Source organism: Diceros bicornis, chromosome 3, assembly GCF_020826845.1.
Source record: "Diceros bicornis minor isolate mBicDic1 chromosome 3, mDicBic1.mat.cur, whole genome shotgun sequence".
NCBI classification, from domain to species: Eukaryota; Metazoa; Chordata; class Mammalia; order Perissodactyla; family Rhinocerotidae; genus Diceros; species Diceros bicornis.
In genome coordinates, this window is record NC_080742.1 from 83,344,407 (window position 1) to 83,371,392 (window position 26,986).

At 44.0% G+C, this 26,986-nt stretch overlaps 1 protein-coding gene across 1 annotated transcript; it reads right to left on the minus strand.

Moving 5' to 3' along the window:
• Window positions 1-1,239: 1,239 nt before the first annotated feature.
• Window positions 1,240-23,078, minus strand: LOC131400090 (solute carrier family 23 member 1-like). Its single transcript, XM_058534805.1, is given in 11 exon segments — window positions 1,240-1,499; window positions 2,835-2,930; window positions 3,027-3,135; window positions 3,501-3,665; window positions 11,402-11,598; window positions 11,601-11,654; window positions 12,484-12,640; window positions 13,791-13,911; window positions 14,836-15,017; window positions 20,710-20,869; window positions 23,038-23,078. Coding segments are annotated over 11 exon segments (1,542 nt in total).
• Between the last annotated feature and the right edge of the window lie 3,908 nt (window positions 23,079-26,986).

A 26,986-nucleotide genomic window follows, 5' to 3' on the forward strand; every position in this document is an offset into this window, starting at 1 on the left:
GATGAGAACACCGTGTACAGCATTGGCGAGGACGGGAAGGTAGGTGAGCAGGGTCCAGATCAGGAACTTCCTTCCCTCTGGCTTAGGCATCTGAGACTCCAGAACACACCAGAATAGCAGGATGGGCTGGGTTTAAATCCTGACCATTCCTTTTACTGGCTCTAACCTTGGGCCTTTCTCTGCCCAGTTTTGTCATCTGTAAAATAGGGGTACTAATAGTAACCAATCGGAGAGGATCTTTGTGACGTTTAAATGAGTTCAGTGGGCGTTGGCTATTCTTATGAAAGGGGACTATCCACATCCCTTCTCCTTGTGGTAGCAAAATGACTCATCCCACCATAGGTGGAGCACTGGGGTCCGGATCTGGGCTCAGGTTGTGCTGTGGTGAGCTTGGTCGTTGGGTGGTCACAGCATGGATGTGTAGAGTTTGCTGGGGGGTGGGGAGCTGCACTCAGCTTCCCAGAGGCAGCTGTGTAGGCCTGAGCAGAGTCAAGAAATGTTGTAAAAAGGAAGCTGGGGGAAAAAAGTAAAACCAACTGCTCTCTTGTAGCTTTTCTACAGGGTGGGGCAGGCAGAGGTGGGAGAAAGACTTGCTTTTCATGTATGCTCTCCTGGACCTTTTGGATTTTATACTATCTACCAGTATTATCCTATATTCATAGGATTCCTCGTGTCATTTTATAAACTCTCCCAGTGTCTTTCCTTCCCAGCTACAAGAATCAATAAATCCCATCTCCCATTTTTTGAGTTACACTTTTCTCATTTCCAGCCAAAAAGGGTGCTAATCAATTCCACAGAAATCTCCTCTGTGGCTCAGCAGGGAATTGGGGGCTGTGGCCACCACCGTGTTGCACTAGGGCAGAGAAGTCTGACTTATTTCACTTAGCATAATGCTCTTGAGTTCTATTCATGTTGTCACAAAATGCAAGATTTCATTCTTTTTTACAGCAGAATAATATTCCATGGTATATATATACACCACATATCTTCATCCATTCATCTATCAATGGACACCTAAGTTGTTTCCATATCTTGGCTATTGTAAATAATGCTGCAAAGAACACGGAGATATATATATCTTTTTGAATTAATGTTTTCATTTTCTTCAGAAAAATACCTAGCAGTAGAATTGCTGGATCATATAGTAGTTCTATTTTTAAATTTTTGAGGAACCTGCATACTGCTTTCCATTGTGGTTGTACCCATTTACATTCCCAGCAGCAGTGCAGACAGTTCTCCTTACAACCTGGTTTCTGTGGCACCCTTCAGACACTCTCCTGAGGAATCCTGGGAGCAGAGGGTAAGCTGGCACACTCCCACCTCACCTTTCCTATCATGTTCCAGTCTTGGCCAGAAGGGGAGGTAGCGAGTATGGGAGGAAGTGCAGAAATTTGTGCCAATCCCACAGCGGAGGCTGTAGACCTCTGATGCCTTCAGAGTCTCCTCAGACACCTCCTGGATTTGATCCTCTGCCAGGAGGCCTCTCTCCTCTGGACTTCCTAATAGGAGACAGTGAGCAGTCAAGACTGGGCCCTGATGTAGCTGGGTGGAGGTGGGCTGGAGGGAGCCTTCGGTGCCCTCTGCAGGCACTCATGAGGTCTCCTCTCAGTGCTCTCCACCTGCCAAAAGGGATTCCTCCACCTCCTCCTCCAAGCCCATCCAAGAATCACAGCTCAGCTCATCAGGCATAACCTGAGCTCCCACTGTGGGGCTGACATGGTGCAAAGCTCTGGGGTACGACCTTATATGAACCAACATCCCCTCCTCATCTTCAGGAGTGGGCCTCTCCACATTTAATGTTTCTGGAATGCAGATGCGTTTTATACTTGGTAGAGAGAAGAAAGGTGGAAAATAGAATACCATGAAGCAGGGGCTAGCATAGAGGTCCTGTCGAGAGGCTGTGCGAGGATCAAGAAGGCAGCATTGACAGCCATCAGTGATGGCAGCTCTGCACTCTTCACCTTCAGTGTCCTCAGCACTTATAGACTCAGTTTGCTCATCATCACATTTGTTACCCTGTATTGTAGTTGTCTGTTTTCTTGTCTCTCTGCCCTATTAGCCTGTGGACTTCCAGAAGGCAGTGGGCACGTCTTTCTGCTCTTTGTATTCTCAGTACATAGCATCTGGAGTACAACAAGTGCTCAACGGGTTTTTATTGAACATATGAATGGATGAATGAATGAATACATGTGTTCTCTCCCTCACCAAGTAGACTGCAGGCTGTGGGCATGGGGTTGTATCTTTTTGGCTTTGCTTCTGGTGCATTGTTCACCTTCGGGCTGTGTTATGGACTGAATTGTGTCCCCCCCAAAATCATATGTTGACGCCTTCACCCCCCATATTTCAGAATGTGACTTATTTGGTGATAGGACCTTTAAAGAAGTGGTTAAGTTAAAGATAAGGTCTTTAGGATGGGCCCTAATCTAATCTGACTTGTGTCTTTCTAAGAAGAGGAGATTAGAACACAGAGACAGCAGGGCTGCACATACTCAGAGGAGAAGGCACATGAGGACACAGCAAGAAGGTGGCCCTCTGGAGCCAAGGAGACAGGTCTCAGGAGAAACTAAGCCTGCCAACTCCTTGATCTCAGCCTTCTAGCATCCAGACTGTGAGAAAATACATTTCAGTTGTTTAAGCCCCCCCAGTGTGTGGTATTTTGTTATGGCAGCCCTAGAAAGCTAATACATGCCTTACACCCCACGCAGACCCAGGGCCTCCTCAAGGTATGCTGTGGCCAGCCTGACATGGTAATCCGAGGCAAAGAGGCAACGTGGGTGGCCCAAATACTGACCATCTACCCAAATGGCTAGCTTATAGGCGAAAGTGAGCCCTACCTGGGATGGTGTTGTCCAGTAGAAAGCCCAGAAATCCCCCTACAAACATGTCCATGGTCAGCAGCACCTGGATGACCTGGTCCAGTTGGAGAATCCCTAGAGTGGAGACAAAAGTGACAGGGATTCCCAGGGAAAAAGGGCCCCACTGGCTCTTCCCCTGGAGTGGGCACAGTCTATAGGATGGAGAATCACCTGTGTGGAGCATCTCAGCATTCCTGTTCACCCATTTGGAAATGGCAATCCCATAGAAGATGGAGAAGCCAAAGACAAAAGTGTTCCTGGACGAGTTCATGTCCACGTACTGCAGGAGAGAGGCCCCCATGGCAGTCCAGAAGCATTGGCACCTGTATTGCACATCAATCTAACATCCCTCAAATGCGCCCTCCTCTCCCACCACCACCAGAGTGGGAAGGGAGGCTGGAATCAGAGTGACACATGCTCTCAGTGGGCCAGCCAGGCCCCAATTCCAACTTGACCTTGAGTTGAGTGGTTTAGATGATCTAATGCAAGCTGATGCAATTTCTGTTTTTCAGATGTTTGGATGATACTGGCTATTTATTTCTTCCATTTGGAGGCCAGTGTGGTTCCTGGGACCATTCATCTCATCCCCATGGGCTCCTCTCAGGGGATGTGGGCTACTGCTTTTCCAAGGGTGCCTCGCCTCACCTGCAGATTGGAAATCCCCAAGGCAGTGATGGTCCCAAACTTCACCAGGAACATGCCTCTGATCACAGGGGTTGGGATAGTGGCAAATGAAGTCCCGATCTTCCCAAATACTCCTATCATGAGCAGCACACAGCCCGGAGTGACCATCACCATCCTGCTCCCCACCTGCAGTGCTCAAGGAGATGGGGGACAAGGAGCTCAGCACCAGCCAGGCCACAAGCCCAGAGGCCTCTGCCCTGCTCCTGGGGCACCTGGAACATCACTCCAGTGGACTTGCAGGAACAGCACCACCTAACCCCAAAATGGCCCCCCATGTGCTCCCACATTGGGTTTGGGAAAGGACGAGGGTGTGACCTTGGATCCCAACCTCTGCCCTCACCTCTCCACTCGGCTGTTCTCACACTTGTCTTCAAGTCCTGACTCAAATGCTCCTCCTCTAATAAACCTTTACCGTGAGGCAAGAAGTCTCTCTAGGAAGCCAGTGGCCAAGTGCTTAAGAATGGAGGTTTGAGAGTCGATCCCAGCTCTGCCTCTAACTAGCTGTGTGGCTTTGGGTACATTACGTAATCTCTCCAAATGTCAGCCTCCACAAACCAAATGGGATTAATAATATTTACTTCATGCATTCACTGTATGAGGCCAGCATTACCCTGATACCAAAGCCAGATAAAGACACTACAAGAAAACTACAGACCAATATCTTTGATGAATATAGATGCAAAAATTCTCAACAAAATATTAGCTAACTGAACCCAACAGCACATTAAAAAGAACATGAGTAAGTGCAATTTATTCCAGGGATGCAAGGATGGTTCAACATCTGCAAATCAATCAGTGTGTTACACCACACTGACAGAAAGAAAGATAAAATCATATGATCATCTCAATAGATGCAGAGAAAGCATTTGAGAAAATTCAACATTCTCTCAAGATAAAAACTCTCAACAAATTGAGTATAGAAGGAATATAATTCAACACCATAAAGACCATATGGGACAAACCCACAGCTAATATCATACTCAACCCTGAAAGGTTGAAAGCTTTTCCTCTAAGATCAAGAAGACAAGGGTGCCCACTTTCATTACTCCTATTCAACATAGGAGTGGAACATAGCACTGGAAGTCCCAGCTAGAGCAATCAGGTAAGATAAAGAAATAAAAGGCATACAAATCAGAAAGGAAGAAGTGAAGGGGCCAGCCCGGTGGCGCAAGCGGTTAAGTGCGTGCACTCTGCTCTGGCAGCCCAGGTTTCGCCGGTTCAGATCCCGGGTGCGCACCGATGCACTGCTTGGCAAGCCATGCTATGGCGGCGTCCCATATAAAGTGGAGGAAGATGGCCACGGGTGTTAGCCCAGGGCCAGTCTTCCTCAGCAAAAAAAAAAGGAGGATGGACAGATGTTAACATAGAGCTGATCTCCTCACAAAAAAAAAAAAAGCAAGTGAAATTGTCTTTATTTGCAGATGATATGATCTTTTGTGTAGAAAACGTGTAAAAAGGACTCAACCAAGTAACTGTTAGAACTAATCAACGAACCAGTAAAGTTGCAGAATACAAAAACCGACATACAGAATCAGTTGCATTTCTATACACTAACAACATAATATCTGAAAAAAAAATAAAACTATCCTCTCCCAATAGCATCAAAAACAATAAAATACTTAGGAATAAATTTAACCAAGGAAATGAAAGATCTGTACACTAAAAACTATAAGACTCTGATGAAAGAAATTGAAGAAGACACAAATAAATGGAAGGATATCTCACATTCATGGATCTGAAGACTTAATATCATTAAAATGTCCTTGCTGTATTTATCCAAAGAGCTTGAAATCAACAATTCAAAGAGACTAATGCACCCCTATGTTCATTGCAGCATTATTCACAATAGCCAAGATGGCTAAGCAACCCAAGTGCCCATCGACTGATGAATGGTTAAAGAAGGTGTGGTATACATTTACAATGAATACTACTCAGCCCTAAAAAAACACAAAATTTTCCCACTCACAAGAACATGGAAGAAACTTGAGGGTATCATATTAAGTGAAATAAGCCAGACAGACAAAGACAAACATCGTAGGATTTCACTCATGTGGAAGATAAACAAGTACATGGGCAAAGAGAACAAATTAGTGGTTACCAGAGGGGAAGGGGTTTGGGGGGTGGGCATAAGGGGTAAAGGGGCGCATATGTATGGTGACTGACAAATTATAATGTACAACTGAAATTTCACAATGTTATAAACTATTATGGCACCAATTTAAAAAAATGTCCCTACTACCCAAAGCCATCGATAGACTCAGTGCAATCCCTATCAAAATTCCAATGGCGTTTTCCACAGAAATAGAAAAAACAATCCTAAAATTCATACATAACCACAAAAGACCCTGAATGGCCAAAGGAATCCTAGAAAGAAAAAGCTAGAGGCATCACAATTCTTCATTTCAAACTATACTACAAAGCTATAGTGATTAAAACAGTAGGGTACTGGCATAAAAATAGACACATAGACCAATGAAACAGAATCAAGAGCCCACAAATAAACCCCTGCATATACACTAAACTAATATTTGACGAGGGAGCCAAGAATACTCAGTGGGGAAAGGATAGTCTCTTCTATAAATGGTGTTGGGAAAACTGGATAACCATATGCAGAAAAATGAAATTGGACCCCTGTCTTATACCACTCACAAAATTTAGCTTGAAATGGATTAAAGAATTAAATGTAAGACCTGAAACTTTAAAAATCCTAGAAGAAAACATAGGGAAAAATCTCCTTGACATTGACCTTGGCAATGACTTTTTAGATATGAGACCAGAAGTACAAGCAATAAAAGCAAATATCAACAAGTGGGACTACGTTGAACTAAAAAGGTTCTGCACAGCAAAAGAAACAATCCACAAAATGAAAAGGCAATCTATGAAATGGGAGAAAATATTTGGAAACTATATATCAGATAAGGGTTTAATATCCAAATGTATAAAGGGATCATACAACTCAATAATAACAACAACTAAAATGATTAAAAACTGGGCAGAGGAACTGAATAGACATTTTTCCAAAGAAGATCTACAAATGGCCAATGGTTACATGAAAAGATGCTCAACATCACTAATCATCAGGAAAATGTAAATCAAAACCACAATGAGATATTATCTCATACATGTTGGAATGGTTATCATCAAAAAGACAAGAGATAACAAGTGCTGATGAGGATATGGAGAAAAGGGAACACTTGTGCACTATTGGTGGGAATGTTAATTGGTGCAGCCACTGTGGAATACAGTGTGGAGGTTCCTTAAAAATTTAAAAATCAAGCTACCATGTGATCCAGCAATACCACTTCTGGGTATTTATCTGAAGATAACAAAAACGCTAACTGGAAAAGATATATGCACCCACATGTTCATTGTAGCATTATTTACAATAGCCAAGATATGGACAACCTAAGTGTCCATCGATGGATGAATGGATGAAGAAAATGTGGTATATGTGTATACAATGGAATATTATTCAGCCATAATAGAAGAAGGAAATCCTGCCATTTGTGATAACATGGATGGACCTTGAGGGTGTTATGCTAAGTAAAAGAAGTCAGAGAGAGAAAGACAAATACTGTATGATATCATTTATATGTGGAATCTAAAAAAGCTACACTTGTAGAAATAGAGAGTAGAATACTGGTTACTGAAAGATGTGGGGCTGGGGATATGAGGAGATGTTTTTCAAAGTACAGCTTCCAGTTAGAAGATGAATAAGTTCTGGGGATCTAATGTACGGCATTGTGATTCTAGTTAACAATACTGTATTATAGCCTTGAAAGTTGCTAAGAGAGTAGATATTAAATGTTCTCACCACAAAAGAGATGTGGTAATTATGTAATGTGATGGAGGTGTTAGCACAGGGTGGCAATCATATTGCAGTATATAAGTGCACCGAATAAACACATTGTACACCTTAAACTTCCACAATGTTATATGTAGCATATATCTCAATACAGCTGAGGGGAATAAAAGGAAAATCAGTGTGCCTGGAGCACAGTGACACAGGGAGAGACAAGAGACGGGATGGAGAGTAAGGCAAAGGATCTGTCACATAGAGCTCTAAGGGTCATAGACAGGAGGTAGAATACAATCCAAAGACAGAGCATAAGCAAAACGTGGTCCATATATACAGTGGAATATTAGTCAGCCTTAAAAAGGGAGGAAATTCTGACACATGCTACAACGTGGATGATCTTGAGGTCATTATGTTATGTGAAATAAGCCAGACACATAAAGACAGATACTGTACGATTCCACTTATATGAGGTACCCAGAGTAGTTAAATTCATAGGAACAGAAACCAGAATGGTGGTTGACAGGGGCTGGAGGAGGGGGAATAAGGAGTTGTTTAACTGCTGTGGAGTTCAGATTTGCAAGATGAAAAGAGTTCTAGAGATCAGCTGCACAATTTGAGTGTATTTAACTCTACTGAATTGTACACTTAGAAGTGGTTAAGAGGGTGAATTTGTGTTACGTGCATTTTATCACAATTAAAAATAAAGAATCCAAAACAAAAGAAACTCTCAGTAGAGTTATGTCAAGCAGAGTGGTGACATGGTGTGATCTACATTACAGAAAGTTGTGTCTATAAAAGTCACTTCATTATTATTAACTGATACATTTCCTCAGGAAATTCAATTTTCTCAATAAGCAATTACTATGGAATATGTGTAATCTATGATTTCTCCTTAATCTCTATGGAGGTTCATTTAGGATACAAAACTGAGACAAAGCCCCCTCCCATGGTGGTATACAGCATTAAGTGGTCCTACCAGGAATCTTACAAGTGAGGTTTTTTCTAGTTCATTTCTCCAGAGGACCAAGTGTTGCACTAGAGTCGCTACTAATCGCTGTTACCTGGTTGCTTAGAGTTTTTCAAGTAGCTATGGGTGTGGGAACGCTAAAGAAGTACATTTCACCCCCTTGGGATTGATCATAAAATTAAGTTTCTACGAAGATTAAAAAAAACACACAAAACACTCTGCTGTGAGGATCACGGACCATGGGCCACATCCCATCCCATCACAGAACATGTCCCAGTGCCAGGTGCACACAGCTGTCACACTGATGGACATTACTGCTTGTTGTGCTAGTCAAGGGTTATAGCTGGGTTTGAGTGACAGCTACTACCAGCGAGACAAAAATGATGTCTGACCTTGAGACATTTGTCATCGTCCTCAAAAGTTAGACTTGTACTATAAATGTCTGAACATCTCATCACGAGTCTACTGTCAATGAATGTATTTGGATAGTTCTTGAACTTTTTCTCATCCTTTTGGGTCTACTCCTAGTCCTTAAAAGTTACTCTAATGTAGTCTCAGCTTTGCAAGATAAAAAAGTTCTGGAGATCTGTTGCACAAATATATAGTAGAGTATATTATTATAGTATATCAAATAGTATAGTATATTAAGTAAATATACTTAACACTATTGAACTGCACACTTAAAAATGGTTAAGATAGTAGATTTTATGTTATGTGTCTTTAACCACAATTACAAATATTTTTTTAAAAGATACTATAATGTCACTACATGAAGTCCATTAAGGCAGCGATCGAGTAGCAGATTCTGCCTTTGCTTATTTTTCTTTCTAGTCTAAGAGCTTCTTTACTTAACTTTCTTCATTAGAAGACATGGTAAATATCTTTTCCCACGTCAAAAGAACTGTTTGATGTTTTGTTTACAACCCTAACAATGCACTGTGGGAAGAAGGGCATGAATCCAAGCACAAGAGATCAATTTGTCAGGTCAACCAGACCCTTTGGACATACTGATGGTCTCATAAAGATAGCAGTCCTCCCCAATCCTGCTACCACAGAATTTGTCATGCAGCCCTGGGCTTCTTTTGTCCTCAGGATTGACATCTGGGCTGGGATCATGACCTCCTGGAGAAGTGATGGGAGATCTCCAGCCTTCAGCCAGATCTCTCCTCCACACTTACACACACACACACACACACACACACACACACACACACACACACGCGCGCACGCACAGGGAGAGAAGCAACAATTGGTCAGAGCTCTTTCCTTGCAGATGCAACATGAAGCAACACCTTGAAAGGCCACAAGGAGGAGGTGTGAGCCCAGACCAGGGTTAATCTGTCTCCTACTGGATTCGCAGCCTGCTCTATGTGTTATCTTTCTTTCCTCCTTTTTCCCTCTCCTCTAAAGGCCTTAGTTTAGAAACGATACATCAAAGAAATGTTCTGTTTATTGAATATAATTTTCTTTTCTGCATCAGATTTGTTCACTTTAACAGGAAAAATATTTGCTGCTTTATACCTATGTAGCCCACTCCGGCTATATTTCTTTGTGGGTCATTGGCCCTCATGTGGCATAATGTTCACCTCACTGGCACTAAAGGATTTGAAACCTTGGACAAGTACCAAAGAGTTCCGAGTTTCAAAGCACACGGGACTAGATGTAGGGGTGGTTGCTGTCTCAGCTGTTTGCTCCAGATTTTAGCCCCCGCTGTGGGCCAGAGGCCATGCAGGGTTCAAAGGTGGACAGATCTGATGCTACAAAGATGCAGTGCCACCTGGCTGCATATCAGGACCACTGAGGGAGCTATCAGAAAATGCAGGGTGGGGGATGTGGGTGGGGGATCTGTGTTTTCCAAAGCTCACAGGACTTGTGCTGGGAACCCTTGCAAAGATACCTGAAGCATGTGGGAGGCAACATCATAACACTGTTCTTTTATAATTTACCTTAAAGAACATATTCCTGAAGAATTCTTGCTGACATTATGGAGTTTCCCTGTGGAAAATGGGGAGCCATGAAGAGATTTTAAGCAGGGAGTCATTTAATTGAGTTCTAGAAAGATCCTTGGGCAGCCATGAGGTAGCTAGATTAGAGATGGGAAATATCCTTAGAAAAGAGGGTGTTAGGGAGACTGCAGTGTCCAGGCGAGAGATGATAAAGCTGTGGCACTGGGAATGGGGAAGAGAGGACAGAAAGGGCAGCAGGCATGTTGAGAAAATAGAATCCACAGTGAGGATGCAGGACAGCAAGAAGCTAGATGACTTGGATGAACTCACTAAGACGAGGTTTACAGGAGGAGAAGTAAGGATGGGAGCATGCACTGAGCATCACAGAGGCCATACTGAGTGTGAGGTGCCCTTGGGACATTGAGGTGGAGGTGACCAGATGGCTTTTGAATATTCAGGTTTGGAGCTTCTACACAGGGTTGGGCCAGAGGTAATGGACCACCCACCTACACTTCAGAAAGTAATGACTTTCTTCAGTGCTCATAAAGCCACTGACGTCTGCCAGTGGAACCACCACAAGCAAGAGGGTCAAATATGGGCGGCAGAAAAATGGCCCCTGAAGATGCCTAATCCCCAAACCTGTGAATATGTCACCTTGTTTGGCAAAAGGAACTCTGCAGTTATGATTAAGTTCTGTTAAGACATGATGAAGTTCTGTTAAGTATTTTGAGATGGAGAGAGTATCCTGAATCATCTAGGTGGGCCCAATATAATTACATGAATCCTTATAAGCAGAGAATCTTTCCTGGCTGTGCTCAGAGGGAGATGTGACCATGGAAGAGGAGTCAGAGAGATGCAACATTGCTGGCTTAGAAGATGGAGGAAGGGGACCCTGAGCCAAGGAATGTGGGCAGCCTCTGGCTGATGGAAAAAACAAGGAAATGGATTGTGCCCTGGAACTTCCAGAGAAGAACACAGCCCTGCGAGACCCACGTTAGACTTCTGAACTCCAGATCAGTAAAAGAAGAACTTTGGGTATTTGAAACCACTAAGTTTGTGATCATTTGTTACAGCAGTACTAAGAGACTAATACTTTGATGACAGATTCAGGTGTCCAGCCTGCCCCAAGAGCCACCAACAGCACCCTTACCTCAGTGATCCCCAGTACCCAGATATTCTGCCTGTAGGAGGTGGTGCTGTTCCCGGACCCCCAGGCCCCTGCCAGCAGGCAGACGATGCCCTCAATGCCGATGCCACGGTTGATGGCATGCTTCTGAGGGGGTGAGGCCCACATCAGCCGGGCACAGGTATAATAATCACCTACTGACTCCACCATCCAGGAGATACCCCTGCTGTGATCCCAAAGATACCAGCCAGGCTGACGGTGGGGAGGCCCCACTGTCCTGCAAAGGCAATGCAGAGGGAATATTAATCCAGAAGACAACAGGCTCTGAACCCCAAATCATTTCTTTGCTGGAGAGGTCTCTCAAAGGCTTTAAAGACCAGGCAGCATGTCTTCCAACCCCTCAACTGTCCAGAGGCTTTGGCTGGGACTCCTGCCCTACCATTCATCCCTGAGGGTGGTCGGATGCCCTGACCTTGACGTCACTGTGCACAAAAAGAGGCATCAACAGGGCCTCTTCCAGGAAGACCTTGAAGAATTGGTAAGCCATGTTGCTTAGTCAGGGAGGCCCTAGCACCACAGTCCACGAGGCCAGGCCAGCCATCCCTGGAACTTGGTTATTTGTACACACTGAGCTAAGAATTGCAGGGAAAGGAGACCAGAAGTGGCTTAATGGATGGCCTTGACCTTGTCTCCTCAGAAATGCTCTCATTCAGTCCCAGGCCTCCCTTGTGTGGGATCCACCGAATCCAGGAGGAGACCCAAAGGTCTGGCTAGGAGGTCAAGTCCTCACTGTCCTTGCCCCACTCCCAGGCTCATGGATTCTAAGCAATGTGGAGGAGGGGCTGAGGGATGTAAGCCAGCTCAGAGGTAGGTCTGGGAGTGGGAGCCTTTGGCCTGACACCCCCAAAGGATTCTTAGGACAACCCAAGTGTCTTCTTCTCTTTCGGGTCTGATATGGGCTCCCTAGGGCCTGTCCCTCTTTGTCACATCCCTTGGAGGAGATTGCCCCCGCTGGCCCCATTCAACTCTCCCTCCAGTGCCCGGGCCCCATGGGCAGTCCTGAGAAACATGTGTCCCAGGCAAGAAGGGGCCCATCTTCTCATTACCTGGGTAAGGGAAGCGAAACCAAGGAGCCTGGCTCAGGACTTTGGCTTTGGTGTCGGTGCGGCCCAGGTACCCATAGGCTGTGGGGTCTGTGGGGAGGGCTTTGGTGACCGTGACCACTAAGCAGAGGAGCCATAAGATGCAGAGGGCCAGCAGCACCTGCCAGAAGGAGCCACCCTTCACCACTGGGTCTCACCCTCAGCCCAGGTCAACAACCTCCTAGAGGGGTGGGGCAAAGGAGCGAGTTCAGGAAAGTTCTTTGGAATGAGGAAGTGTTGGGTTACTCACCCTTCCAGTGACAACGGGAATCTGGTGTGTCAGTGGGTAGTTAGCACATTAAAGGAACATAGAAAATAAACTACGGAGAGACCGTGTGTCAAACATAGGCAGAAATGTCTGGTAAGGCGGGCACAGCTGGGTTCAGAAAGATTACCATCCGCCTCCCTTTCCACTGTTTGTTGGTCACATGACCTTGGATCAAACTCCCTGAACCTCAGGTTCCTCATCTGTACAGTGGAATGACCACCACTGCTCTGCAGAGCCTGAAGCAGGATTTCTTCCAGTAGAATCCTCAGATACATTTATTTTTAATTTCTGGTGGCAGAAACCCAGAAATCTGTATATTTAACAATGTCCCCAAGTGATCTGATGCATATTGAATTTTAGAACCAGTGGCGTATAGTGTTGTTGAAGGAACAATGAGATCATTGTGTGGAAGGATCATTTTACAAGGCAAAATCTAGTTTACAGTTGAATGAAACTTGCAAACATATTTGTGTGGTTGACAGCTACACATACTTGACAGTGTGGTTCAAGAGAGAATGCAACAGGGAAGGCTCTGACATGGGCAGTACCATCCTCATCCCGGGTATTTGGACTACCCATGAGCCACAGAGAAAGAACCTGATCTAGACAACTTGGCCCTTAGTTTTATATAATTAGTGGTGAACCTGGCTGTGTCCCCCAGTACCTTGCTATGAGGATGGCCCAGGGAACATGAGAAGGCTGTCCCACACTGGTGCCCAGAGCAGCGACCTAGGGCAGGGTTCTCTGCCCCTGGGAGAGAAGCACTGAGGGAAGACGTGGGACAGCATTCCACCAATTGTCAGGAAGCGCCCCACAGGCCGCTGGCCTCCTCTCGGCCTCCTTCTCCTTCTCCTTCTCCCGTGGATTAAGGAAGGTCAGGAAGGAGAGGCCATGGCAGATGAGGGAGCATTTGCTTTGGGGGCCCTCTGGGAGTGCAAGAGGCTGTGCCTCACTCTCCAGGTGAGTCAACTCAGAATGGAAGGGGGTGGGGAGTGCTTCTTACAGGGAAGACCTGAAACAGGTAGAACTTAGAGATGTTCCACTTCCTCTCTCGTCCATAAACAGGCACGGGCACCGCGACATTTTTCAGGTACTGAGAAAACAGCACAATGAGGAAGATGGTCCTGAAACAGAAACAGACCACACCCAACCTGGTGAGTGGGGGCTCATCCTGAGTGAGGGTCCAGAAAGCTGGGCCACCACATGTCTCTGGGATAGGGGACAGTGGCCAAGGTGGGAGGGTCCCCATCTAGACCCCACTCAGCAGCACAGGCAGCATCCTGCCATTTCTGAAAAGGTGGGCTGTTGCCTTTCAGAAGCTGCTGGTGGCTGAGGAGGAGGAGTGGGAGGGGAGGCTGTTATTCCTGTGGGTCAGCAGCTGGATGGATCCAGCAGGTGGAGCCAATGCAGCCAGACTCAGAGAATATGTCTCCCAGGTCCTCCTGCAGGTCCTTGTGGTCAGACGACAGCAGGCAGAGTGAACGAGAGTGTCCAGTGTCATCCCCAAGCCCCTTCAAATCTCTCTTTAAATGCATGAGACCTCTTTTTCCAGGAAGCCTTCCTGATCCTCCCAGCTGGCTGTCCTCATCCCCTCCCCTGAACATGCATGACATTCTGTGACTCTCATCACTGTCTCTTGGTATCACAGGTACTTGGATCCAAGTCTTGTCTCTCTCCCACACACTACAAGATGCTTGACAGCTGAGGCCACGTCTTTGCAGCTTCCCCAGGGGCCAGAAGTTTACAAACAATTGCTCAATGAAAATCTATTTGGCAGGGGACTGGTAGTATCAACTTTTTCTGAACACTATACTAAGTATTCTTATACACTGCCTGTGATGAACTCATTGTCTGTGACTACTAATAATAAATAGTAAGAATAATGAATTAGAAGTAGCTATTATTCTGCTTTTTAAGGTATCATAACGTTCATGAAAGTATTTCTAAACCACAAGAGTTTGCCGATATGCAGGACTCTTACTATTCTCACTGGGTAACCTTCCACCAAAGAGAATTTAGATGGTGCTCCCTCCCCAGAGAGTACTTACATGGCAGCAATCCCCCAGTGGCTCCCAGCGTTATTCCCCGCAGAATGGAAGAGAGGCAGGGCCACCAGGGTGATGGTTGGAGCAATGGTCAAGGGGCCAATGAAGCGCATGAGAAAGCCAATGAGGCCTGAGAAGCCCGCTAGAATCTGGACACAGGAAGCGACCATGATGGCGCCCTGCAACTGAAGAGGAAGAGTGCAGCTCAGGCACCTCAAAGCTTGCAGCAGGACTGTGGGCCTCAGCCCAGCCCAGGCCCCGAGAACAGGCCCCGCTGCTGCAGCCCACCTCTAAATCTGGTCACCCCTGGGTGGTGCATTCAGAGGCAGTGCAGAGGCAAAGCTGGACCCTGAAGGAACTGAGGAAAGAAGAGCTCTGATCTCGCTCCTCTCTCCAGTTCTGGATTTCCAACTAGCTGTTGGGCATTTTCACTTAATAGGACGTTTTTCAGGGAGTAGCCTTCAACATTGTTGATTGATCAGGGTGATGATGATGACAACTCGTAAAGCAGCATCACTCAGCTGTGTATTGTACATTTTGCTGCTTTACTTTTCTCTGTTTTCCTACTTTCTTTTGCAGAGGTTGGCCCTTTTTTTTTTCTGTAAAGCACCAGATAGTGAACATTTTAGGCTTTGTGGGCCATATGGGCTCTGTCATACTTTTCAGGACAAGAAGTGAACAAATGAGCATAGCTGTGTTCCAATAAAACTTCATTTATAGACACTGAAATTTGAATTTCATATACTTTTGACTTGTCATGCAATATTCTTCATTTGAGATTTTGCAGCCATTTAAAATACAAAACCATTTTTAGCTTATGGGCTCTACAGAAACAGGCACCTGGCCAGATTTGGCTCCTGGGCTGTGGATTGTCAACCCCTGATCTCTTAGACTGAAGGAGTTTGCTTTACTTATCCATTTTTGCTTTACTAGTTTGGATGTTATACCTTGTATTTTATCCCTGAAAACCTTCCTTACTTTGAAGTCTGCTCATTCTGAAAGTAAAATAGTGACTCCTCCTCTTTTGCGATTAGTGTTAGCATCGTATATCTTTCTCCATCCCTTTACTTTTAGTCCAACTGTCTTTCTAGTTAAAGTGGGTTTCTTATAGACAACATATAGTTAGGTCTTATTTTTTGATCCACCCTGACAATCTCTGCCTTTTAATTAATGCATTTAGACCACTGATGTTCAAAGTGACCATTGAAACATTTGGATTAATATCGACCGTATTCGTTACACTTTTCTATTTGTTGCCCCTGTTCTTTGCTCCTGTTTCTATCTTCCACTCTCTTTTTGCCTTTTGTGGTTTTAATTGAGCATTTTATATGATCCTGTTTTCTCTCCTTTCTCAGCATAGCAGTTATACTTCTTTGTTTTTTTACTTTTTAGTGGTTGCCCTAGAGTTGGCCATATACATGTAAAGCTAATCCAAGTCCACTTCCAAATAACACTACAACACTTCATGGGTAGTATGAGTACCTTATAATCAGAAAATAATCCTGATTTCTCCCTCCCATCCCTTGCATCATTGCTGTCATTTCTTTCACTTATATATAAGCACCTATAAGTATATAAATAAAAACTACCATGATACTGGAAGATGAAGTGTAAATTGGTCTAATGTGTTGAAAAGTGAATTTACCATCTCTTCTCATGGTTTTCTCCTTTTTCTGCTACCACCATTTCCTTAAAATAGAATCATTGTTCACTTTTACCTCTCCTATATTTCTTATATCACAGTAATTAATGACATTCCTATTGGTCCTGTATTCACATCACTTTCATCTGTGGCTGGCATTGTGATGTGCAATTGGCCTACCAGCATCAGTGGTTGCAAGCCTTGAGATGTGTGTGGACAAATATAACTCAGCAAAAAATGGAGAATTTACCTTAAATTTCGGTAGACTGACTCAGTGAATTTAAGCGTTCAAGCAATCAATTTATAAAATGCAGTTGAAACTTATAACTTTTTTCTCTTGTTTACAGCACTGTAGAAAACACTGGACCAGCAGGGGGAGCTAAAAACCACAGATGAGACTCTGGGTTTGGGCTCACTGTGTTGGCCACTAGGAGGTGATGTGGGAAAAGTACTAGAGACGACTGTCTAGACCCCGGCAAGAGGAACGCCTGCCCTGGGCCCTGTCTCAGAGCAGGGCTTGGTAAACGTTTTCTATAAAAGGCCCAAGAGTAAATCTTTCAGATTTTGTGGGCCAAATGTGGTTTCTATTACATATTCTTTTTTTAGACAACCTTTTAAAATGTAAAAATGATTCTTAGTTTGTGGGCAGTAAAGATACAGATCAGAGGCTAGATTTGGTCCCAGAGGCGTACTTTGCTGACTTCTGCTTCAGAGGACTGCATGTATCACAAACACTAAAGTAAACAGTAAATGTATTCAAGGAAAGATGGTGTGTCTGTCCCTGGGGATGCCATGCTCAATGCAGGTGCAGCATGGCCTGTATCCCTAAACATCCTCACTCACTACTAATACTGTTCAAGCCCCAGGGAAATTCTTTGCCATGACTCTTGCCCAGTGTCCTCAGAACACAAGGTAACTGCTTCTGAATGTGGTGAAGGTTCACGCCATTGCAGAGGCGGAGGCAGACACTTCATTAGAACACAGGGAGGGTTGAGCAGTGTGAGTACTTAGGTAGAAGAGACAAATCACCGTGTCAGATGTTTCCTCTTGGATAGGATGAAGGAAACAGATTCTTACCTAAGGAATTATAGTTCTCAGGAGGTCTAAGTGAAAGGGAAATCCTGCCCCTGGCATCTAGCAGAGCAGGGTAATGCAACTCTGCTTCTCATTCTTTGCTTAGGTTTAATTTGGATTTACCAAAGCCAAGTGTTAGGCTCCCTGGGGGACAGGAAAAAACAAACAAAAAGATCCCTCCTCAAACCGCATGTGTTCTGTGATTCATTCTATGATGATGTAGTAACAGTAGGCTGCACTGAAGAAGAAGCACATCCTGATTTGGAAAAGCTGGTGCAACACACAGCATTCTGAGATTGGCCAATCAACGTGGCAAAAATCCAGGGCCCACCAGCTTGACAAGTGAAATTCTTAAGTGTATCTTCGTCTGGAACTACATGGAAAAGTTTTTTAAAGGTTAAAAAGCCCTGTTAACTCTGGTCCACCCTGAGAGAAGAAGGAAGCACGAGCACCTGATGAGATTATTGAAGTTCACCCACATCTGGGTGCCCTTTTGGACTGTATATCAGAGCACAGGCACCTGTAAATGGCTGTTTTGGAGAGGGAAGAACAACAGAAGGTTCTGGCTGAGATTCACAAGTTCTGGCTCAGACTGGTCTACTGTGTCCTTACAAGCACAGTGCTCCCTGAGGAATCAGAAGTGTTGGTGGTGGAGTCCACGCTGAATGAGGACTGACCCGGATAGAAGCCAGGTGCTTCTGCTCTGCTGGTGGCTTTTGGTGGGGATGTGGCCTGGAGCAGCTACCCTACACTCTCCTCTTGAAAGACTTTTACTAACTAGTCTGTTACTGGGCACTGGTTGGAATTAGCCCACTACTGAATGGCACCAGAAACTCCTAGGTCAGAGATCCCAATCATATCTTGAGTGATGTCAGAAAGACATTCCAATAAGGAAGGGGCTGATCAATAAAATATGCTTATTAAAGGGAAATAGCTATATTTAGGGAAAGAAAGGGCAGCTACACAGGAGGGGTTCATAGGATCCATAAGCAAATGACAGTCCCCTCTCCCCTGGGGTGGACGCTACCTCACAAGATAATCTAACTCTAGCAACACAGACTTGGATTCCACTGTGTGAGTCTTTGAGTTCAGAAAGCACTACTTGGAATCTTGCTAGATGTGCTGTTCTGCTGGCTGAGAAAGATGGAGACTGGAAGAGTATAACGTTTCAACAGAAGGACCTTGAAGGAAGAAGTAAGGCATGTCTAAATCCAGCCAGTGGACTGAGTTACGTGTGATGTGACTGACTGCCCACAGAAATACCTGGAATTATCCCTACATAATTATACAGATTCGTGGGCTGTGGCCAATGGACTAGCAGTGTGGTCTGGCAAGTGGATCATAGAAAACTCTATTGAAATTTCACCTTTTATGGGACAGGCCTTTCTAGTCAAATCTCCAATACTGGTGTTTCATGTTGATGCCCCTAAGTCTTAAAAAGAAGAGGGAAGTATGATTTTGAATGTAGTCACTACGGGCCATGAGATGACACCTTGGGCCACAAGTCATGCACCCACGGACTCACAAACAACATAATCCACATCTCCATCTGCAGTCGTTTTCGCTGCCCAGAATGATCCAGATTTCCAACAGCGGGGGGCACATGTGCCTTTGGTGGGAGAATATGAGGATATATGGCATATCAGAGAGCTGGCAGGCTGCCTATACTGGACATTTCACAGAGCATGGGAGGTTTTAATATCTTTTTAATCTGGTATTGACAGTGTTTCTGGTCTGAGCTTTGCCTGTTCTGCAACTGAAGCCCTGCCCCAGACTACTGTAGAAGACTGGTGACCCAGATTGCCCACCAACATGAATATAAACTTACATATCTAACAGCTTAAATATCACTTTTTACAGCCTGAACAGGACAAGAGTGGACCAAGAAATACAATATCAAGTGATCTTGTCATGTTTCATATCACTTCACAAAAGCAGTGAAATTATTGCAAAATTAGAATGTGCTTGAGGCAACAAAATGTGTGTGACAAAGGCACGAACGGCTGGCTTTCTAGGTTGGGATACTGTGAGATCACGTTAAACATGGAGCACAAAAGGGAGCCACCCATAGAGCGGTTTCTAAAGGACGAGTTGAGAAATGAGAGGGTAAAGAAGCCTTATTTTCCCAGGACTAGGGATTTTTCTTTCATGTTCCCTAGGATGGAAATAATAGAAATCACTTTAATTCGACTTGTTGGAATTCTGATGCTATTAATGGCCCACATTGGAAAGTATGATGTTTTCAGGATGCCTCTTAACCAATGGAGAGGAACCAGTGATAATATACTACTTAACTCATTGTAAAGTACCTTGGGGAAGGACACACAGGAGGGTTTAACAGTGTTACTTGGGCCCACTATTTAAAGGATAGCTGAGAATGACTCACAATCTCCTCCTCCAAAAGGAGCAAAGGAATGGACTAAGAAGGGCTCCCAGTGGGCAGAAAGAAAGATGGCGGCAGAAAGAACTGGAGTCACCAGACAAATTACTGTATCGAATCATGCTCCTTTGCCCTTTACATTTAAAATAAGTTGGAAACAGGAAAATGATTTCTTAGCAATGTTTGTAGATACATCTTCCTCTGGGATGAGGGATGCTAGAACCAGAGTTGATTCTTCCAAACTGAAGCGCATCTAATAAAACTGGACCCGGAGTATACTGGGCTGTACTGGATGGACAATGAGGAACGAACAGTGTGAAAGTAGCCAATTCCTACCATGATGCTGGCCTATTAGGACATAGTCTTTTGCTTGAACTTTTGTGTAAGATTAAGATGGGTCATGGACTATATATGAAATATGTGAGCGTTTCCAAGTAAACCTATTTTACTCCCTATCCTTTCCACCCCAGCAGCCCCAAGCCCTGTCATGTTCATGACCCTGTTTTATTTTCTTCACTGCGCTAATAATTCCCTGAAATTTTCCTTTTCTGTTTACTTATTGGAGTATTTGTCTCTCCCACTCCTCCCCTCCACATACACAAACTAGAATGTTAGCTCCATGAGGGCAGTTTCCTTGTCTGACTTACCTACAGCAGTATCTTAAAGCCTGAAATCTTGCCCAACAGTGAGTTGAAGAATAAATGTTGAACAAATGAGTCAACTCGGGAGCCACTGTTGAGTACCCCTCCATTCCTCCCACCCACCTCCTTTGCCCCATTACCTCTCGGATCCTCTTCTGCCATTCCTCGGTGAATTCAGGAGAGCTGGTGTTCACCTGGCTGGCATTGAATGTCGCCTCAGAGCACTTCCAGGCAGAAAGGGAGAGCATGGCCAGGGCAGGCGACACAAAACGAAATGGCCCTCCCTGGAGAATGGGCAGCCTGGAGGAGGGGAATGGCTACAGTCACCCATAAGATCCTTTAGTACTAGTCTGTCACTGACACCAGTGGGGGACTTTTAATCCCCAGGCCTACCTCAGTTTCTAGGCAACAAATGACTCCTCTTGTTCTCGGTTTACAGAGAACTCCTGCCAAGCTCCAAGTCAGACCCATGAACTCTCCTAAACTTTGGACAGGTAGGAGAGGTGGGGAGGGGAAAGACAAGCAGACCTAACCCCAGTCCTGGAGATACAAGCCCAGGACGAGAGAGTCAGATGCTGGGAAAAGATTTGGAGATAGTACAGAGCTCAGCAAACACAGTTAGTGGGTGCATGGTCTATCCCCATCCCACAGAATCTTCCCCGGACCCAGGATCAAAGCACAGCTCCCACATGTGTAGTTCTCCCAATAACAAGAGATGCACAGCCTAGAGTCTGGGTTGCCTGATTCCTTTGTGTCTTCAAAAATGAACTGCAGTCCCAGACCTCTACCTTCAGGCTCCTTTTTATCCCATGGACAGAAGAGGATTGAGGTCATTCTCAGGGCGTGTCCCCCATCCAGGCCCTTCTCACTCTTGGTCGGTGTCTCACTCTGGCCTCTGTGAGAACTTCTAGCAGTGCCTCCCTGACTTGTCTTCCCTTCGAGGTGAACACAGCCTGACAAGTCAACCTCCAACAATCCTCTCTTACTAGAGGGTCAGAAGCTATCAAGTCTGGCCATGCTGGACATTAGAATTTGGAGGGGAAAGGGGTGGAACAGAGGGATCCCAGCCTCTTGATTGCATTTGTCACTATGGCCCTTCCTGGTCAGGTATTTTTTCTTTTCGTTTTTTTTTTTTTTTTTTTGATGAGGAATAGTGGCCCTGAGCTAACATCTGTCACCAGTCTTTCTCTATTGTATGTGGGACACCTACACAGCATGGCTTGATGAGCGGTGTGTAGGTCAGCACCCGGGATCTGAACCCACGAACCCTGGGCCCTGAAGCAGAGTACCCAAACTTAACCACTGCACTTCTGGGCTGGCCCCCAGGTACTTTTTCTTAACAACACTATCAGGGTATTTTTGAACTCAGGACTCCATGAAGACATCTTAAAGGATTATTCTTGAGAATGACTGAACACATTTAATACATATTAAAACATAAAGTGTATGAAAGAATTTTGCTGCTTAAGTAGCCTTTGTATCCTGGCTGAACACTGGGATCAGTGATGCCTGGGCATCACCCTGACAGAAGTTAAAGGGCTTGTCTAGGATTGCACCCAGGCATGGGGAGTGCATGTGGGAGGGGGGGCATCTTGTGGGAATGAACTCCTTCAGCTTTTGTGTATTGGGAAAGTTTTTATTTCTCCATCATATCTGAAGGATATTTTCACCAGATAGAGTATTCTTGGCTGAGATTTTTTGTCTTTCAGAATTTGAATATATCATTCCACTCTCTCCTAGCCTGTAAGGTTTCTGCTGAGATATCCATTGAAAGCCTGTTGGGGGTTTCTTTGTAGGTTATTTTCTTCTGCCTTGCTGCTCTTAATATTTTTTCTTTGTCATTGTCATTTGCCTGTTTTACTAATATATGCCTTGGAGAAGGTCTTTTTAGATTGATGTAGTTAGGAGTTCTATTAGCTTCCCTTACTTGTAATTCCAGCTCCTTCCCCAGGCTTGGGAAGTTCTCAGCTATTATTTCTTTGAAAAAGTTCCCTGTTCCTTTCTGCCTCTGGAATACCTATAATCCTTGTGTTGCATTTCCTAATTGAGTCATATATTTCTTGGAGAATTTTTTCATTTCTTTTTAGTCTTAATTCTCTCTCCTCCTCCATCTGAAGTATTTCTATATTTCTGTCCTCTAAATTGCTAATTCTGGCCTCTATAATGTCTCCTCTGCTTTTTAAGGACTCCAGATTTTTCTTTATCTCATTCATTGTGTTTTTCATCTCCAACATTTCTGACTGGTTTGTTTCTTATAATTTCTATCTTTTTTGTGCAGATTTCCCTCTGTTCATTAATTTTGTTCCTGATTTCATTGAACTGTCTTTCTGAGTTTTATTGTAACTCATTGAGGTTTTTTTATTATAGCTATTTTGAATTCTCTGTCATTTAGATTGTAAATTTCTGTGCCTTCTGTATTGATATCTTGATGCTTGTCATTTTCCTTCTGGTCTGGAGTGTTAATGTACCTCTTCATACTATTTGATTGGGTGGATTTTTGCTGTTGCATACTCGTAGTATCTGGTCGCATATTCCACCTGTTGCCACCATCGGGGGCAGGAGCTGTGTATTCTGAGCCAACGTGATCCCTGGCAGCTGTGCCTGTCCTGTGGAAGCTATGCTGACAGGGCCCATCTGCATTTGCCCACTGGCCACCACTGTTTTACACACGTATGTGCAGGTGCTCTGGCGGGGGTCCCATTCTCTGGCCAACTGGCCAAGCTGGTGCATCTGGTGGTGGAAGGGACACTTTCCTTCACATGCACAATCATGGGGACATTCCTGCTCTGCACTCGCTGTCTGCCCTCCTGGCTGCTGTGCTTGGTGAAGACATTCCCACAATTGCTCAGCCTCCTTGGTGTGGAGCTTTCCTATGGGCTGAGAGACAGCTCTAAGAGCAAAGACATTCCTGCAGAGGGCCACCCCTGCACACCTCTTCTCTCAGAGCCACATGCAGTCCTGCGCCCTAGATTGCTGCCATTCAGGAAAAGAGAGGAGATCCCCTTACCTCCTTCCACTGTCTCACAGGGGGTCCAGCACCTCTACCTTCAGACGTTTGGCTGTGTGGATCTCTTAGACATCTCTTGTGTTGTGTGAATGTCCTCTCTTAATTTATGAGTGTCCTTTTCATTGTATCTTGGGAGACTCCAAGGGAAGAGCTCATTCCGCCATGATGCTGACCCATCTGGTTATCTCTTTATTTTTTTCCTTAATTGTTTTTAGAGTCTCCACATCCTTGAAGATGAGAGGAAGGAATCATATTATCAGCAAAGAATTTCATTAGCCTTCTGGCAGGTAACACAGTTTTTATATTTCATTCAGGGAATTTTCCACAGAAGCTGTGCAGGTAAATGATCTGTTTTTGGTTTATACTCGTTTAAGTATTGGCCACTTCCAATTTCAAGGGTCCTTTTGGTTTTTTGTCTTCATGCTTGTGACCTCATAGTTACAAAATGACTACTGTAGCTTCTGGCAGCACATTCACAATTCAGGAATAGTGAAGGATGGTAGCCATAAGGTCTGCTTTCCGATATGCTTCAGCAGACTTTTATTTACACATGATTAGGGAGGCTAAGAAGTCACAACATCTGCAGTCAGCAAGCTGGAGACTAGGGTGAGTCAATGGTGTAAGTCTAGTCCAAGCCCAAAGGCCTGAGAATCAGAAGAGTCAGTGGTATAAACTCTGGTCCAAAAGCCAACAGGCTTCAGACCTAAGAGGAGCCATGTTTCAATTCAAATCTGAAGACAGGAAAAGACTAAGTCCCAGCTCTGTAGTCAAGCAGGAGGAGTTCCACCTGACCCATCATTTTTTTTTTTGACCATTTTTGGAAAGCTGTTTTCTCAAAAAAACTTGGAAGCAAATGTTCAGGGCTGTTCATTTAGGAAACATTAAGTATTTCTTGAGGTTCAGGTTCAGGAACTGTTCACTATATACAGAGAGGATTAAATCAAGGCCTCTTTCCTGGAGGAACTTACAGTCTGGTGGAAAAAACTAACAGATAAACAGGTGATTGTAATACACTGTGGTAATTGCAAAAATAGCCAGGATACCTGCCGTCCAAGCACTCAAGTCTAGTTATTCTCATTCTTTGCTTCTGTAAATCCTAAAATTATGTCACATACTCTTAGGGCTTCTGTTATGTTCACAATAGCCAACCAGTTCTTTTTTGGTCAAAAGTCCAGAATAAAAGTTTCCCTCTTTGTTTCCACCTTGGAAAAGAGAGATGGTCAGGAAGTGAATTTTATCAGGTTTATTTTCTTCTAGCAGATTTAGACCTCAGAGATGTTAGGATGGTAGGCCCGCTCCATGTCTCTGCGGTTTTAGAATTTGTGTTGGTGAAATCATATTCCTGTGATCTCTGTATCCTCTCCTGGATGATAAGCTCCCTCGGTCGTCCTTGAATCTCCTCGCAGGCTTTGTTCACAGTCTGTGCTCAGTTTTGTGCTCACTTAAATGCTTTCCTCCCTATTTCTGATTTTATAGATTTCTGATATTGGATTTTTGTCCCCGCATGTCATTTAGCTATGTGCTTTTTTGTTCTGGTTCAGGTTCCATGTAATCCAGTCTGTAATGCTTCTAAGAATGTACTTATCTTTTGCATTAAATTTTGTTTGCTTTTTCCTCATTCTATAGATAGCTTTATATGTAGACATTTTTCCATTAAGAATTTTTCCCTGTTGTTGTTGTTTTTAATAGATTCTGTTTCCTTAGATCCTTCATAAAGCAAACATCTAGATGTTTTCCTGGTTCTCATTGGATGATCTGATTCTCTCCCAAAACAGACTTGTAGATCCTTATAGGAACATTTTAGAAGAGAAAAGTACACATTGTGCAAAACACATCTACTTATATTTTGAAGTGTTCCTACTGTATTTTATGATTAGCTGCTTCTGCTACTCTCTGTTCTGTATGGAACGCCCTTTCCCTCTTCCACATCAACTTCTCTTCCTCTGAGATTCTGTAGTCATTGTTTATTCTGCACACAGAATGGCAGAATTGTTATTTTCTTCTTTATTCTCCACAGGGTTTTGTTCATACCAGAATAGCATTTATTATCACATAGTGTAGTTATTTTTGTCTGTGCCCCCCCTCTCTTGGCCCATGAGTTCTGCCAGGGCAAGGACTGGTTGGTGGTGTGCTTGGTGGCGAGAACAAACACTTGGGAGCCAGACTGGGTTTGATTAGTGACTTCAGCACTTTTTCCTGAATAACCTTGGGCAAATTCTTTAAACCACCAGAGCCCACTCAGTCTCCTCATTTGTAAAAGGAAGCTACTACTTAGCTCATTGGATTGTTGGTACTAAAGTAATCAAGTATGTAAAGTGCATAGTGAGTCAATGAATAGTGTCTAGAGTAGACAAATGGATAGAATATAAGCTAATAGACTTGGTTACCCTCCTGTACACATTATATTAGAGTATCTCTTTTAAAAAGCTTTCCTTATTTAAATAATTTTGGTACATTGGATTTTAAAAATTATATTTGCTTGTGTTTTTCATCTCAAGCACTGTTGGAAACATATTATCTTAGTGGCTACTATCCCACAATTTACATGCAGAGAATACTTTTGGATCCCAGAAGTTATCTGATTCCTGCTTTCAGAAAGATTTGCCTCTCTTTGGAGAGAAAGATTTGATTGATAGCATGATACAGATATGAATCAAGCAGATTTTTTGGGGGAAGGTGATTTTCCGGCTCCCCTCAATTGGATCTTCGATTCAGCAGGTGCCTTGAAGCACGTCACGTCTCTAAGACGCTGAGCTACGTGCTGAAGAATGTACAAAATATCCCCTTGCAGGCCTGTCAGTAGAGTTGTGAGAGAGAAGGTGTGAGTGCACGAAGGGAAACAGTAACTCCAGTGGATGTCACAGCACGGTGTGCTGCCAAATGGGTGTTGTTCAGACCACAAGTGCTGTCATCTAGGATGATCTGAGTGAAAGATAAAAAAGACAGACTTTTGTAAGATCTAGTAAAAATTAGAGATCTAGTAAAAAAAATGAAGAGATCAGGAGAGCGTTCTAGACAAGGAGAAAGGCAGGAAGTAAAGACAGAGTCCAGAAAGCCCAGATCATATTTAGCTGATCCTCACGGCCTCTCTCTTCCTGTTTATGTCATTTCTACTTCTTTCTACTAGTGGGAGTAAATTTTGATTGTGTTTTGTTGTTATTTTGTTGAAGCTCTTCTGTTCTCAGGAATCTTTTCCATTTAAATTCTTAGAATTTTTCACTCAGTTTAATCTCTACTTTCAGAACTATTAAACCCTTAGGTTTTGGTCTTTGCCCCAGCAAATCTGCTCTGCAGTGCTGGTCTATCTTGCTTTATAATAAACATAGTCTTAGAAATTTGAGTGTGAGTTCTTTTTTTTTTTTTTTTTTTTGGTGAGGAAGATCAGCCCTGAGCTAACTTCCATGCTAATC